The sequence below is a fragment of the Pyrus communis genome, chromosome 2 (genome assembly GCF_963583255.1).
Source record: "Pyrus communis chromosome 2, drPyrComm1.1, whole genome shotgun sequence".
NCBI classification, from domain to species: domain Eukaryota; kingdom Viridiplantae; phylum Streptophyta; class Magnoliopsida; order Rosales; family Rosaceae; genus Pyrus; species Pyrus communis.
Window position 1 is genome coordinate 29,235,162 of NC_084804.1, and position 16,188 is coordinate 29,251,349.

Consider the following 16,188-nt stretch of genomic DNA (forward strand, 5'->3'; position numbering starts at 1 on the left):
TTGGTTCTCTGTGCTATGTACATATACCTACTGAGACAAGACAGAAGCTAGGTGCTAAGAGTGTTAAAGGTGTATTTGTGGGTTATGCTACATGTGAGAAGGGATACAGAATACTTGATCCATGTACTAACAAGTTAATCTTGTCAAGAGATGTAGTCTTTGATGAATCTATGACTTGGAATTGGAAAGAAAATTCACAAAGTTCAGCTGCTGCAACCTACATTCAGGATCAACCTGAAAATGTAGTTGGTGTGAATTCATATGAGATGAGTGTGATTGAAGAAAGTTCTCTCAGTCCTAGTTCTTCTTCTCATGCACAAGAACAAGAAAGTTGCACTCCTGAGTCTGCACAGATTCCAGAGACATATGATCACTCACCTCTAAAATGGAGAAATTTGAATGATGTTCTTGCTCAATGCAACTCATGCATTCTGGAACCAGAAAGATATGCAGATGCAGCTCAAGATAAATCATGGTTAAAGGCAATGGAAGATGAATTAGCTATGATTGAGAAGAATGGCACCTGGAAACTTGTGGATAGACCAACTGAAAAGCCTGTTATTGGAGTTAAATGGGTCTATAAGACCAAGTTGAATCTTGATGGATCAGTTTTAAAAAACAAAGCTAGATTAGTTGCAAAGGGTTATGCTCAAAAGCCAGGTCTAGACTACAATGAAACGTATGCTCCAGTGGCAAGACTGGATACTATCAGGACCCTTGTAGCTTTGGCAGCACATAAGAGCTGGAAATTATATCAACTTGATGTAAAATCAGCTTTTTTGAATGGTGTATTGGAAGAAGAGGTTTATGTGGATCAGCCTGAAGGATATGTAGTCAAGGGAAAGGAAGATAAAGTCTATCGACTGCATAAAGCCTTGTACGGATTAAAGCAGGCTCCTAGGGCCTGGTATGGAGAAATCGATACATATTAAAGTAGGCTCCTAGGGCCTGGTATGGAGAAATCGATACATACTTCTCACAGTGTGGTTTTGAGAAAAGTTTGAGTGAACCAACACTGTACACCAAAGCAAGGGGGCAAGATATTCTGATTGTTTCTATTTACGTGGATGACATAGTTTATACTGGAAGTGATAGACTGATGCTTAATGAATTCAAAGAAGACATGAAAAGAAAATATGAAATGACAGATTTAGGTATTCTCCATCATTTTCTTGGAATGGGGATAATTCAGACCAATTCTAGCATTTTCATTCATCAGAAAAAATATGCAAGTTCTTTACTATGCAAGTTTGGTCTGAATGAGTGCAAATCTGTGATCACCCCACTGGTGGCCACTGAGAAATTAACTAAAGATGATGAAAGTGGAGCAGTAAGTGAAGAGCTATACAGAAGCATTGTGGGGAGTCTTCTATATCTCACAGCTACTAGGCCTGACATAATGTATGCATCCAGTTTACTTGCCAGATTTATGCACTGTCCCACTAGCAAGCATTTTGGAACTGCCAAACGTGTGCTCAGATACATCAAAGGGACTCTAGATTATGGTTTGGAGTATACAAAAGGCAAGGAGGCAATGTTGATTGGCTATTGCGACAGTGACTGGAGTGGATCACCAGATGATAGCAAAAGTACATCTGGATATGCATTTTCGTTTGGAAGTGGAGTTTTTTCTTGGGCTTCAATTAAGCAAAGTTGCGTGGCATTATCCACTGCAGAAGCAGAGTACATAAGTGCATCAAATGCCACTGCACAAGCAATCTGGCTTAGATTTGTTCTAGAGGATTTTGGGGAACTTCAAACTGAAGCAACTCCATTGCATTGTGACAACACCTCAGCAATTACAATCACCAAGAATTCTGTCTTTCATCAGAAGACCAAACATATAGAAAGAAGGTATCACTTCATTAAAGATGCACTGCAAGAAGGAATCATTGACTTGATCTATTGTCCCACTGAAGAACAGATGGCAGATATTTTCACAAAACCTTTGGCTAAAGATCGGTTTAATTATCTCAGGAGCATGCTTGGAGTGAAATCAGCTCAAGACTTAAAGGGGAGTGTTGAATTATAAGTCTCTAGCTGATTGAGTATTAGAAATAAGATGAGTTTAATGTGTGTATTCACTTGAGCATATTTGTCAAGTGTAATGTTACAAGATGTAAGGCCATGAGTGCCATGTGGTGTGTGATCCATGTAATTAGTTAGATGAATGACTAAGATTAAAAGTAGAGTTTTGTGTGGTCCTAAAGCTAAGGCCATCAGTTAATGTAAAGGAGTGTTAGTGCTCATTTTTCATAGCAGTACAAAATATTCCTCTGCAATACTTTTGCAAGAGAGAACAAGAAAGAAAGTTTTCATTTCAGTTTCTTCCATCTCTGTTTTTCGTTTTCTGTTCAGTTTTTTCCTCTTTGGATAAAACTCATCAAATCAAGTAACACTATCATTGCGGAAGGTGATGGTTGCTATAAGACACCATATACTAATCTTCTTATCCTCCCAAAATCCCATGTAGTTTCTTCGTGTTTTTTTCCTCAGTTACATAAAACCGGTTTATTTTCAGTGTGCAGAATCTGCATTAAAATCAGTTTTGGGAGATCTATCACACACATATGGTGTATGAAATTGAGTAAGAACGAATTCTTGAGAAATTTCAGCATCATCAGGGGTTGTTTCCTCCATTGGGCATGGGTCACTAGCAAGTGGCTCTTTAATTTCAATATCTCCCAGCATGTTATGGCTCTCCACACATTGGGATGGTTGAATTATGTCGCATTGCTCTAAACATTGTGGCACATTAGGCTGCTCAAAAGGCTGTTGAGTACCTGCCCATCTAAAACTAGGATGCTTTTTCAAATCTGGAGCGTAGTAATCAAAAGTGGGATCGTTCCAACACCAAAGTGAGTCGTTCCTCATATTAATATGCTCCTTCGCATAATCTAGAAAATATTTCCCATCAGGGCATTGCAAAATTTCATGGGTATTTGAACAACAAGGGGCACAAATTGTAGGTTTAAATCCATAGAAACCCTGCTTTGCAAATGAAACCGATAAAGGTGGTCCTCCTGGTAGTGGTGGTTCCCAGCCCATCGTTGAATTGCTCCCATAATCAATAGATTGTAACAAGGTGTTTTCTTGCGAGAATCCAAACCAATCCCTTGCAGCTAATGACTCTCTCATGGGTTCGGCAGCTTCATGTATGAATAAAGCCATCCTATAGCTGTTCACAAAGTCAAAACCCAAATTTGAGCAATATGCAAAACAAAAGTTAATAAAATATTAAAATTAAAATTTATATACACAAATAATCAATTAAGAATATGATAAATACAAATTATTTAAAACAATCATCGGCAACAGCGCCAATTTCTTGATGGGTATTTTTAACACCTGCAAAAGTAGGGATAAAAATACTTAAAAATACTTGCAACAGAACAAGGCAGTTGTAGTATAAACGGCTCAAGTAAGGTCGTTTCCGCAGGGATTGAATGAATATTTTATGTAAATACCAAATCTTAATTAATTATTTAAAAACAAAGATTGGAAAAAGTTGATTTTATGACCTCGAATATTAAAAACGAATTTTAAATTGAAACAAATAAATAACTTGACAAAGTAAAGAAAACAAAAGGACATAGTTTTGAAAACCAAATTGTAAAAACTTAGAGTTCCGCGTCCCCTTAACAATCCTATGTAGATTTATCAATTACTTATGAATTACCCATGCAACTTTGAAGGTTAGGTTTTCTTAATGCATATTCTACTCGTGGTATTCAAGCTAGAACGTATATCAAATATGCAATCCGTCCATGGTATTCAAATCAAATATAAACATGCATGACTCATTACGCTTTGTGAAAACCCTTTGAAAAACCATGCAACCCCTAAGACGTGGTATTCATCCTAGGTGAAATTACAACTATCAAGCACAAGAAGCAATACTCAATTCCCCGGTGGTATTTCAACTGAATTGCATCCGATTACTTATCTAAACATCATAATGGTAGCTAAGTATTAAGATATAGAGACAGTTTAAGGCACAGTGATTAATAATTTAAAGCATGCATGCATGCATGTATAATATCATAAACAATTAAATAAAAACTATATATTCATGCTAAGGCTCAAGCCATCACCCTAGCAAACGAAAATTAGCTACTAGCAACCATAAAACAAAAGGAATTTATTGAAATAGAAAAATGATAGAAAACACCTTCAAAATACAAAACGTCAAAGCCTAGCTAAATTCTCCACGTACTTTCCCCCCCCCCCCCCCAACTTATTCTAATGGCTAAAAATTCTTATTTATACTACTAGAAAATAAAACCCTACCTTGAAAAGGTCTTAGAATAAAACTAGGAAACATAATTAAATGATAAAACAGAAAATAAAAGGTTTCCTATTTGAACTAGAATTCGGAGTTCTCAGAAAATCACACTTTTGACCGACCAAATCAACTCCAATTTGGTCCCAAAATGTCTCTTTTGAAAGCTGAAGACGTGCCCTACAAATCCTCAAAAGGAATCTTCCTCAAAATATCCCATCTTGACCTCCAAAATACTCAAAACGTCCAAAAACATCAATCCGGGAAAGCTGCGCGCTGAACCTTAATTTCATCGCCATGGTCAAACGGCTTGGTACAGAAATCTGGAATTTTGACACAATCATCTTGAAAGACTCACGAACATCCTCCAATTAGAATCACTCCAAAATTCATCTGTTTGTATACTTTTTGCTCCAGAGGAAGTCGAACGTCCTACATTAAAAATATATAACAAAGTATCAAAATTCTACCAAAATAACCAATAAATTAATACTAAGATTAGGGTACAATATATGGTATAATATGAACTTATCAACATACTTTGTTGGAAATGCTCCCATTGGCCATATGGAACAGACAGCAGAGAATATTAAGGTATGTTTTTGTAAATTATGTTTACCTTCTTACATGGGATTGGCTTCAGCCGATAAATGTTAAAATGCATGTTGGTGTTGCCTGTCAATCCTGTATATTAATCACAACTTCATTTTCCCCGATTTTTTCAGCAATTCTTTTACAAGTCTCAAGTGATTGCAACGAACAAGTTAAACATTGGGACGTGCGAGGATTATGTCTGGGTGACCAAGGATGAATTGATGGAGTACTTTCCTGAGAAAGCTGAGTTCCTTAACAAGATGATCATTAGCTGAATACCAACACATGTATTTTGTTCTTGCATAAAGTTTTTCGATTCAGTAGAAAAATGAGTGTCGACTCTTGGCTGAACTCCAACACAAGTATTTGGTTCTTGCAACAAGTTGAATGTTTGACATTTTATGGTTTTTGTGGCGGAAGCTGGCTCAGCACTTGAATTTTTTGAGTAGTTTCCTTTGAGTTATTTTGTTGCATGGGAACTGTTCTTTGTGGCCTTCTCATTTGGATCAGTGCTGTTTCTCAATGTAATTTGGCCACTTTTACTTGCTGTGATTGGTGCTGTTGAGTTATGGATTGACAAGAAGTTTTCTTAGTATCGTCGTCACAACATATGAAGGAGAAAAACTCATGGAAACCCTAACTCCTCTTCTCAAGCACATGCACTTCCTCTCAGCAAGGAGGGATGGTCGCTAGCGTCATGGAGCCACCATTGGTGGTGGGTGGTTTGCCGGCAATCAAAAACGGGGATGTGGGGTTGTTGTATTTGGTTTTTTGTCTTTTTTTTAATCTCAAGAGAAAAGAGGAGAAGCTGGAGGAGGGTGATGGTTGTTTTATGAGACGTTTGGATATAGACGTCTTGTTTTTAAATGTCATAGACTAAATATCTATTCCTTATGCAAATTTGATTAAACATTTTCCCTACAATTTTGGTACTTTAATTTTATTTCATTAGAAGTCTATTCACATTAGCATTCCCTTTTTTCCTCCTATTTTTATGCATCTCTTATTATGATGATTTAAGGTTTTTTTTAATTAAAATATTTGTTTTAATAAATTAAATAGAATGTAACAAAACTCGTTTTTAAGTACGTTTGGTTATATCGGTACGTTTGATTATAATGGTACATTTAGTTACTTGGTACATTTGAATTTTTGGTACGTTTGTTTTCAAAACATAAGTTTCATTACTTTTTGTCCTAATAACGAGGAATTACTTTAATTAATAATTGTTTCTTTATAGAAAGAGTCGTTAATCAACATACAATTGCATTTTTGTTAATTTCAAAATTATATGATTTATCGTTATTATTTAGCATTATCTACAATGATAAGGATTTATCTCTGATCAACTAAAAGTTGTTCTAGAGACTTATCAACCAAAAAACAAGACTATATAGAGCATTGTGTATGAATCAAACATATTTTTAAACATTCCAAAAAGATGAATATTTATTTTAATATAGTTTATAATTGGGTACGTTTTAATTCGGGGTTTGGTACGTTTTCATTTAATGTTGGTACGTTTCCATTTGGCGTGAGTGTACATTTAGATTTGAAAAGTTTAAATTTTTTAGACTTAAATATAGTTGAAATTATTTAAAATATATAACAGATATTTAAATGTAAATTAATTTCAATTAATCTGAAGTAGTTCAAGTATAAGTATCTTAATCAAATGTTTAAAGCTTAATCAAAAACTCAAAAAGCATAAATGTTTAGTCTACAAAAGTCTAAAATGAGGTATCTAATTCTAATTTTCTCTTGTTTTATTATCTGGGTTTTTTTTTTTTTTTTTTGAATAAAGGGCAAAATTCTAATTTTGATGGACAAAATTGTTAAGTTCGTTTTAGAGATAAAATTACTGGGTTTTTATATAAAAAATTTCGTCACCATATATGCACTTGCTTTTGTTTGGAAATTTAACTGTGTTTATTATTGTTAATGCTCAGAACTGGGGAGGTCAACAAAATTAAAATAGTAAAGTGTCGGCCCTTGATGAGCTAGGGCTTGTAAATAATAAGAAATTGTTCATCCCTCAAAACTGGAATACATCTCTTGAGTCTCTGGAATAAAAATAGAATATAAGGTTACAAATAACTCAACTCAATAGAGTGTAATTCTTCTCTCTATTCGTCCGACCCCGAATTACTCGTCCTCCTTATATAGGCCATTCAACGATGGTCTCATCCAATATCATATTATACGCCAGCGGGTCAATAATAATCCCTTGGGGGAAGTTATCAAGCAGTCCATGCATTTTCCCTACTAAGAAAGCCGAGCAGTCGAGCACGCTCGTGCGTTAGACCCAGGCCCTTGGGCAAGAGAATATATGCATCAAGGAGTTACAAGCTTAATTCACCGAGAAGTAAACTCTATAAAAACAGTGGTAGAACAAGATAAAAAGGACACTCGGATCGACTCTCAGAAAATGCTTCCAAAAACTCTTTCACACTAATACAAAAATGCACCAGTAAAAAGATGATGGTTCAATGAAACGGCCTAGAGTGCCATGGTGGATCAGAGTAGCGCGAGAAGTAAACTCTATAAAAACAGTGGTAGAACAAGATAAAAAGGACACTCGGATCGACTCTCAGAAAATGCTTCCAAAAACTCTTTCACACTAATACAAAAATGCACCAGTAAAAAGATGATGGTTCAATGAAACGGCCTAGAGTGCCATGGTGGATCAGAGTAGCGCCGACCCGTTATCCTTCCACCGAAGAGAGCGGGAGGTGATCGTTGCTCTGTGAGGCCAGCCTTACGCAGTGCCCTCCGCTTTAGGAACAGTGCAGCATGAGCCTTCGCCCAGGCCACAGAGTCCAACTCCCATCTTGGAATGGGCGAGCCAGAATAGAGGCAACACGGACCCGACACACTGAAACCGAAGCAGTGTTCCAACACCTTATTTGTCCCCACTCGGGTTACAAGCATGCGTTACAATGCTCGACGCTCGGATGGGATTGTACATAGTATATAAACTGGTGTCTCTTGCTGCTGATTGTCGATGTGGGACAATATGTAATCGTGGTTCTTCCTTGACTTGCTCTCTTCTCTATTTAGAAGCTCAAAACTATGGCCATATCTTAAATAGATTTTTTGTGTAGAAAAATAAAATAGAAAATCGAGAGTTTGAAGCTTCTCTCGCTCCATCAAATGATATAAAGGGATTAGTTCAACCAAGGACTGAAAGAAATGAGATTCTTCTAAACTCTCGTAAAAAAATCACCACTTGAGCTACCTGGTATGATTGACATGGCAACGAAAACAAGTTTGGGGAGAAACATGCAACTGGCTCGGCAGAAATTATACCCGTTGTTCTGGTAAGAATGCCGGTCAAGATTCCAATTTGCACCAAAAATGAATGTTTTATTCATCGAGAATTTGAACTCCAAACCTCCTCCAACGAAATAAAAATTGGTGTTACTAAACGAAATGGTCAATAACAGGTTGGGTGCTTAAGGCTGGGGTTTAGAAGTTAATGTCATTGACCATTAAATTGTTAGAAATTCTATATAATTAATTCCAAAAAAAAATAAGGCCAAATTGTCAGATGACAAAATAAATGAAGCGTCTTAACATTGGGTATAGAATACCAAATAAGCATTGCCATTATTGTAAACAAGAATCAAATTCTACATTACTTTTGGTAGAAAACACGGCTAAAAGCGAGAGTCCAAGCAAACTTAATAATAAATCTGGACCGGAACATCCCAAGTTAATAATAAATCTACATTACTTTCATATAAAAAGGTATTTCTCTTCTTTTTCAAAGTGGAAGGATGTCTTAGCTTATGAACTCCTCCAAAGACAAATAACTCCCAATGGTTTGGCAACAGTAGCTATGCTAAATGGTGTCGAAAGCTCCGGCATATTTCAGGGCAACTTTATATCGAATATACAACGGCAGCAGCGGCACTTCCATTATTGCATGCATAAGAAACTAATGTAATCAATGAGGCATGTACTTTTGTAACCAGCCATTTTTGTTGAAGAATATTCAGGAAATGCAAAACCTGCACAACAAGAAGAAAATCGGAGTAAGGGATGAGAGGAGGTGGTTTTGCTTTCCAAAAGAATTACAACCATGAGACCAGTTATCGATTGTTCATCACGATGAAACTTACATTAGATTCTTGGGCTAGCAGAGAGATAAGCGTAAATGATTGCCAATATAATAAACAACGCCACAATCTGCATTCAGAATGTAGACTGATCAGTATGTAAATTCTACAATGATTCTAGCTTTCGGGTCAATTTTTTTAATCTAAGATGAAACTTACCAGAGTTGAACTGTAGCTTTGTTCGCGGTTGGCGATGTAAGATTTCCTGGTGTGGTCCATAGATAATTGTCAGATAATCGGTAAATATGAATGTTCAATATTCAGGAAGAAACTCTAGAAACTATGAAATGCATACCTTTTGCTCAGAGCTCCAGAGTCTCCACATAATTTCTGTACCGCTTCCACTCTGCTCAATGTTTTTGTTGCATTAGGATCATTCTTGTCAACCTGCAGCCAATATCAAATTTTTAATGTTTTGAAAAATCGGATTGGTTTATAAAATCCAAGATAAATCCATACTGGAAAAACTAGACCAATTGGCGCATCCAAAAGAGTTTATTCTAAAAGTGCAGGTAGTTGGGTTAGGCGGGTTAGAAGTTACTCATATTTACCCAATTTAAGAACCCAATTTTCCAAGGAACCCATGGGACATATCCATGTTTGTTTGCCTAAGATCTTAGGGTATCTTTGGTCATAGAAATTATATGGTATCTTGAATTGGTAGGTTTATAGCGTAAAAGACATGATGAAAAGTGTTTGAACAATAATATTGAATAATCAAAGGACGGTGTTATAGGCACACCGGAAAAAGTCATTGTGCACTCCATATTTTCTTATTTAGAAAGAAAAATACACTTATGAGAAGTGCACAGTGACTTTTTTGGAGTGCCAATAACATCTCACTAATCAAAATATATTTCTTGTAAATAAAACGTTTACTAGATTGTGCCTCAAGAACTCAACACAAGAATTTTAATAAAGTATTCCCTTACTCCAAACACAAAAAAGTATTGCATAGCACAACAGATTAAATAAATAAGCCTGAAAGAACATTATGAAAAAAATATAGGGAATTGCTATTGGCACTCCAAAAATCTCATCTTGCACTACAAGCTTTCTATAACTAGAAAGAAAAATACACTTTGTGTGGAGTGTAGAATGAGATTTTCGGCATGCTAATAACAGTTCCCAAAATATATTCAATGTATATGTTGATAGGAATATATATATATATATATATATATATATATATATATATATATATATATATATCCATGCTAATAACAGTTCCCCTGCCAGACTTCTGTTGCTAGAGAGAGCTTATATTGTCAGACTCTGATGTGGACCACACATTCAGCCAGCCTGATCAATGCTCCAGATTCGTAGTCTACACAAGCATATTATGTTGCTAGACAGTCTGACAAGAGAACATTTCCCTTTAAAATACATTCATATTATAATTCCTTGGGTTGCTTGGGTTAAAAATTCATTATACCGTGTTTGCTTAACTTTTAATTCAGGTTAAAAGTGGGTGCTCATTGGCACTCCAAAAATTTCATTGTGCACTCACCATACTTGTATTTTTCTTTCTAAATATAGAAATCTTGGAGTGCACAACAAGATTTTGGAGCACCAATAACAGCACCCTAAAGATACTTGTATATAGATGTTTACTCAACTTATCAAATTCCATACCCAGGTTGCCCAAAACTAGCCAAATCTGGGGTCGGTTGGGTTCATCTAACCCAACTCTCACCCTTGGTTTAGTATGAAGTAAAAGTAATCTTGTTAAGAGATAATACATATCTAGTTTCTTGAAGCATCTTACCTTAGACTTTAGAATGGAAGAAAAATCAAAGAAAGCACCATAGACATCATCCATTGATTTTGTTCTGTCAATAACTTTTGCTGTAAGACCTAGAAAATACAGCAAAGATTTGAATACTTTTCAGTAAAGAATTATGACAGATCACGTGACCAAAAACTACACAGTGTGATAGGTATTTTATCCAAACCATCGAAAGAATGAGCGAAGAATTCATATAATCAACCAGTAGTGCATCAAGGGCTCAGAGGGTGAAAGGCATAATAAACCAGTAGTTGCAGTACTTTCATTTTTCTAACAAATAATTTTTATCATGACATGATTTTGTAGATCATTTCCCTAGTAAATATATAAAAGTACTTGTAGTTACTAAAATGTGGTTGTCTGTAGAAGTATTATGTGTAAGCTTCCCAAAATTTATGATAAAATCTCTAATACTAAGAAAACAATGTTGCTAGGGTTTGTGGAATTCCTATAGCTGCCACTATCTGCCAAATGACCATATAATCACACATGCATAACACTCTTTTTGACAAAGCTATTTCTTTGTAAAATACATAACGAAATTGTTTTCGTTTTGATTATATCAAAATGTATCCGGTTATATCTGAAAGGAATACCGTGTTCCTAGATTAAAATATTACCTCGCCTCATTTTGACTACGCCTCTGAAGACCTCAATGTTGTTGTAGCACAATGCTAGGGTGCCAATTGCCATGATCTAGTAGAGGCAGCACAAATCAAATGAGATTACTTAGAGATGATCTTTGTTAAATAATTAAACAGCAGACTGTGAAGTCATAAAATGTTATATTGAATTTTGTTAAAGGGAAAAGATAAACGCCATCTGAAGAGTTCCAATGGGAATTCAAAAGGTTTGAGAATAGAAACAATGTAGATCTTGACCATCAAGAAGGAAGCAAAAGCACATCTTCCAATCAAGTTACAAGTCAATAGGATCTCTTATGACTTGTACATATAACAAGAGGATCATTTTGGAACCGACTAATCGATCCTGATGGTCCAACAGTGTAACCTTCTCTTATGGCCAACAATGTATATTAAGATTACACCATATGCTACGTTTAAAAATGGTAATAAAATCACTCAACTCATCCTACCAATGTTTTTCCTAGCCAATGTTTGTTTTGTTCTATAAATCCGTAAAATACACAAGTCAGATATAACACACACCACAAAAGAATAACATTTGTGATATAGTTGAGGAATAATCTACCTGAGGGATGGCACAAAATTTAAATATAGCAGGATCTCTTAATGCAGCCATGTACTTCAAGCAATCTTCCATATGTATCAAAGCATTAGTTACCATGTCGTTTAAGCATTGCACTGCCTTCTCTGAGTTTTCCTCATATTTCAAGTCCTGTGTTGCAATATCAAACAAATTATTGACAAAAATTCCAACTGTGCAATGGGTGATGCATAAATCCTTATATCACCCCACTAGACTAGAAATAAAACAAGCAACTAAGAAGGCAAAATGGTAGGAATGGCAAAGGAAGCTGTTAGAATTATACAAGTAAAGAAGAAGCACCTCAAGTTTATCGACATATTTACTCCAGATTTGGCGTGGCCAAAACATGCGTGACTTTGGTATCTCATTAATATCCTCCAAATAATCCCGAATGATGTTTGTTTTCTGTTGTTTATCAGATCCAGACATTGTAGAATCAGAATCAGAATCAAACTATGAAGCAAATTTGATACTGAGAAATATACCATTTCTAGCTTTAATAGTATTGTTATACCTGAAGAAATAAGCCCATTGAATTTGAGAGAGAGTCTGAGGCCAAATCTTCCTTACCAGCAGCATGGAAAAGCTTGGACAAACCTAAACCAACAAGTCCTGCCACATAGTGGCAGTATTCATCGTAGTCATCAATGGTTTCTACCTGCAAGATGAGCCAAATACATCCAAATCGCATTAGGAAATACACCTTACTATGCCGTACACTGATAATAAGACTTGGAATATTGTAAATGGAAATCATGCAATGGAGAATAATTTAAATTTTATTTATGCTTAACAACTTTGTTGCGGAATCTGATTTCCCATAATGCAAAAACATTAAATACACTAATGTACCTGCTTGTATGCACAAATTGAGGTCCATATATGCTTATAAATTGTGGAAACCAGTTGACTGCAGAAACATTTTTTTTCCTATCGTTTTAACTCACTTTTAAATTACTTAAGAAAATCCTAGTTTAAAACGGATGCCAAAAATCTTTCTGCAGTTGATCTACATTTAGTCTTTATTTTTTCTTTCAATTAGCATTCAAAATATAACTACATGTCCACAAACATCCATAATAGTAACCCATTTACAGAACAAAACGATTATATATTATATATTTTGTCAATATGTTAAAAAAATTGAAATATATTTCACAACTATCATAAATATATGTCAAGAAACTATGCAAACAATGTCAGAAAGGTTTTGAAAGAGGAGTTTCTTTTAAATGAAGCATGAGAAACATGAAACATCAGAGCATATACACTCGTTCTTCCTACAAAATATATGATGCATCACAAACCTCCTTCAAGATAAATTTTGCCATTCCTGCACCCATTCTTTTGGTAATATCCTCAATTGCCTCCTGATAACTGCAAGATTACATGCCGGTTGCTTATCAAAATATTGTACAATGAAAACTCCAATCATATATGAATATGTTATAAAGAAAACAAGTATATTCAGAGTTGTTACAACACGAATATGAATATTTTATAGAGCTCAATGCCATCTAACGATAAGTATTTCCAAGTTCAATAAGCCAACCGCAAAACATAAACTCATTAAAAAGAACAAGCATTAACATATTTTTCCTAAGGCAAAACTTCTCCCGGAACCTGGAGTGTCCAACAAGTCAGTTTAGTTGGCACCACTCATTTTAGGTGTTTTAATTTAAAAAAAAAATATATATATATATATATATATATGAAGCCCAGGAATTACCCAGTTATCAATCATCATGTATCTCATGATCGACATAATAGAAAAAAGAACACTGCCCTAAACAGACAGATGTCTCATGCTAAGTATGGTCAAAGTTTTCATACATATATCCAAAATGTTGGGGAAATTTTTGTCCCATGCACTTTATCTTATAACCATCAAGAACACTAGGATGCATACAAGGATAAGAAATTCCCGTCCTGAAAAGATCTTTCAATAATTGAGCAATGAAATATACAAGGATAAGAAATTACCCTTTCCCGAGTTCCAAAAAAGCAGTTGAAACATGATGGAACTCGTCCATGAGAACTTTGTAATTATTTGTACCACCTAAAGAAGAGGAAGAAGGTAGTTGAGCAAGCAGACAAGTCTCATCAACATAGTAATGTGACAGTATGCATGTACTATACTTACCAAGGAGCAAGGACCGACAACAAACATACTCATTCCTTATGTTTTTATATATGTTTCTTTTTTTTATATCAAGAAGATGAGAAATTTTTTATAATGCACTCAACGTCAACTGGAAACAATGACAACACAGAAAGAATAGCCTTTTGTAAGAGACAAGGAAAGAAATTAGTCTAATCTTCTCTGGTTACAGTTCAAACTATTACCATAAAGTCAAGCAGATCACAAAGTTTATAAGGTTCACAGTACTATAATGAGGGTGTAGATTATACGAGTGTAACTAGTATTGTATGCTCTCTTACATGTTACTAATAATTTCTCGATGGCATATTTATATACATAAAAGCCCCTATATTCATTTCTACATATATAATTATAAGCTAATTGACTCTTCTTAGGACCCCATTCTCGGCTGTTACTTATTAGATCAAAATATGGATATTTTAGTGCATTAAATTGTATTTTATCTACTGTGCATGTTAACCCTCCATATGATCAAATGGCTGAATATCATGTCCTTGATTAGATAAAACTCCATATATATGCTATGTTATATATAAATATATACATGTATGTGTGCTGTGTGTGTATAGAACTTTTTAAAACAAGATATTTGCAGCACAGTAAGTTATATATCCTAATCTCAACCATGGGATACAGGAAAACAGCAAACATGAAGAATGTAGTCATGGAACGCTAAATCACTCACATGCAAAATGCCAATCGGGATCATATATGTGCCGATGAAATGCTAACAAGATAGGGACTTTGACATCTGTTGCAACGCTTGTATCATCCTCTGTATAGGTCCACCAGGAAAAATTACATCATTAAACACGGTTAGTTAATAAATTAGCATCATAAGTGCCACACTGAAGGAAATCAAAAGTTAAATTACAATGTAGTGTCACTTGTAACAATCAGGCAACCGATCCACAGGAACGAGGAGCAACCTGTATAACTAACAGGAAAATATAAATGAAGCAAAAGACTAAAGATTAACAGAAACATACCGACAGTGTCTAGAGCTCGAAGAACCAGGTAAAATAGACAGATCTGCAAACCGTAAAAGTCAACGTTAGAAAATCACAGCAAAAACAACGTTAGAAAATCACAGCAAAAACAAACAAAAGCTGAAAATGTAACAAGGGAATTAAAATGTAGTAGTCTGTAAGGATCTCAAGAAGAAGAAATAATCAAGGTAAACAACAGCTCTTCCGCAAGAGAATTAAGGCCGGAAATGAAAGTTACTTTATGTCTAACCTCGGATTCGACTCACACTCCCAGAAAATGCAGAGAAAGACAAACAAAAGCAGAAAAATATCAATCTACCCACAGAAGTAGATGATCATAATCCAATACCAATCAAAATACTACCAAACATTTTTTAAAACCACAAAAAATGGGCCTCCCCTTTCTCGTATAAGCAATAAAACTCCGATGTGAACCATTAGCATCATTCATCAGTAAAAAAGAGAACAAAAACACTAATATAATTTTTAATTCTACTAAAACAGTCCATAAAAAACATTAATCCCAAATAAACATATTTAATCAACAGTCAAGTCCATAACCAAGAAAATTCCTCAAAACCCAGAAATCACCACTTGGAAAAAGAAAAAAACAAACATAGATCAGATACAGGAACTAACACTTAAATACACACTCAGACACACACACACATATATATATATAACTTACAGCGTTGCGGAGCTCTGTACCGAGCTGTTGAATAACGAGAGCGAAACTACGAGAGACCTTCTGGAGCATGGTGTAGCAGAAAGCCCAATGGGGCTCTGCCGGGATCTGCTTTTCGATTTGCCTCGATGCAATTTTGAGCTTCAGAAGCGGGTAAATGTCATCGGGGTGTTTGAGCATGGTCGACAAGGCACCCATTTTTCGGTCTGGACAGGAGATCAAAACCCAAATCGCAGAATTTGAAATCCGAGGGCGAGAGGTTGGATTTGGGAGGTGGGAATTTGTTCTGATGATATTTTTCGAAGTGGGTTTATATAGTTGTATAGGTCTGGTG

At 35.3% G+C, this 16,188-nt stretch overlaps 1 protein-coding gene across 1 annotated transcript; it reads right to left on the reverse strand.

The window, feature by feature from the left end:
- Nucleotides 1-8,427: 8,427 nt before the first annotated feature.
- Nucleotides 8,428-16,188, reverse strand: LOC137726373 (squalene synthase 2). The gene is made up of 14 exons (XM_068465292.1): nt 15,858-16,188; nt 15,170-15,212; nt 14,866-14,955; nt 14,000-14,075; nt 13,324-13,393; nt 12,531-12,674; nt 12,317-12,421; nt 11,999-12,145; nt 11,407-11,482; nt 10,766-10,854; nt 9,293-9,384; nt 9,157-9,202; nt 9,001-9,067; nt 8,428-8,889 (listed from the first exon to the last, which is right to left on the reverse strand). Exons 1-13 carry the CDS (start codon nt 16,050-16,052, stop codon nt 9,002-9,004), a joined length of 1,239 nt encoding a protein of 412 aa, XP_068321393.1. The 5' UTR covers nt 16,053-16,188; the 3' UTR covers nt 8,428-8,889; nt 9,001.

Excerpts from the sequence above, each read along its gene's own strand:
- LOC137726373 (XM_068465292.1), bottom strand. The coding sequence starts at position 16,052 with ATGGGTGCCTTGTCGACCATGCTCAAACACCCCGATGACATTTACCCG. Across the intron at positions 9,385-10,765 it reads CTTCCATTCTAAAGTCTAAG|GTTGACAAGAATGATCCTAA; the intron begins GTAAGATGCTTC and ends TATTGGCTGCAG. Across the intron at positions 9,203-9,292 it reads TCTGGAGCTCTGAGCAAAAG|GAAATCTTACATCGCCAACC; the intron begins GTATGCATTTCA and ends GGACCACACCAG.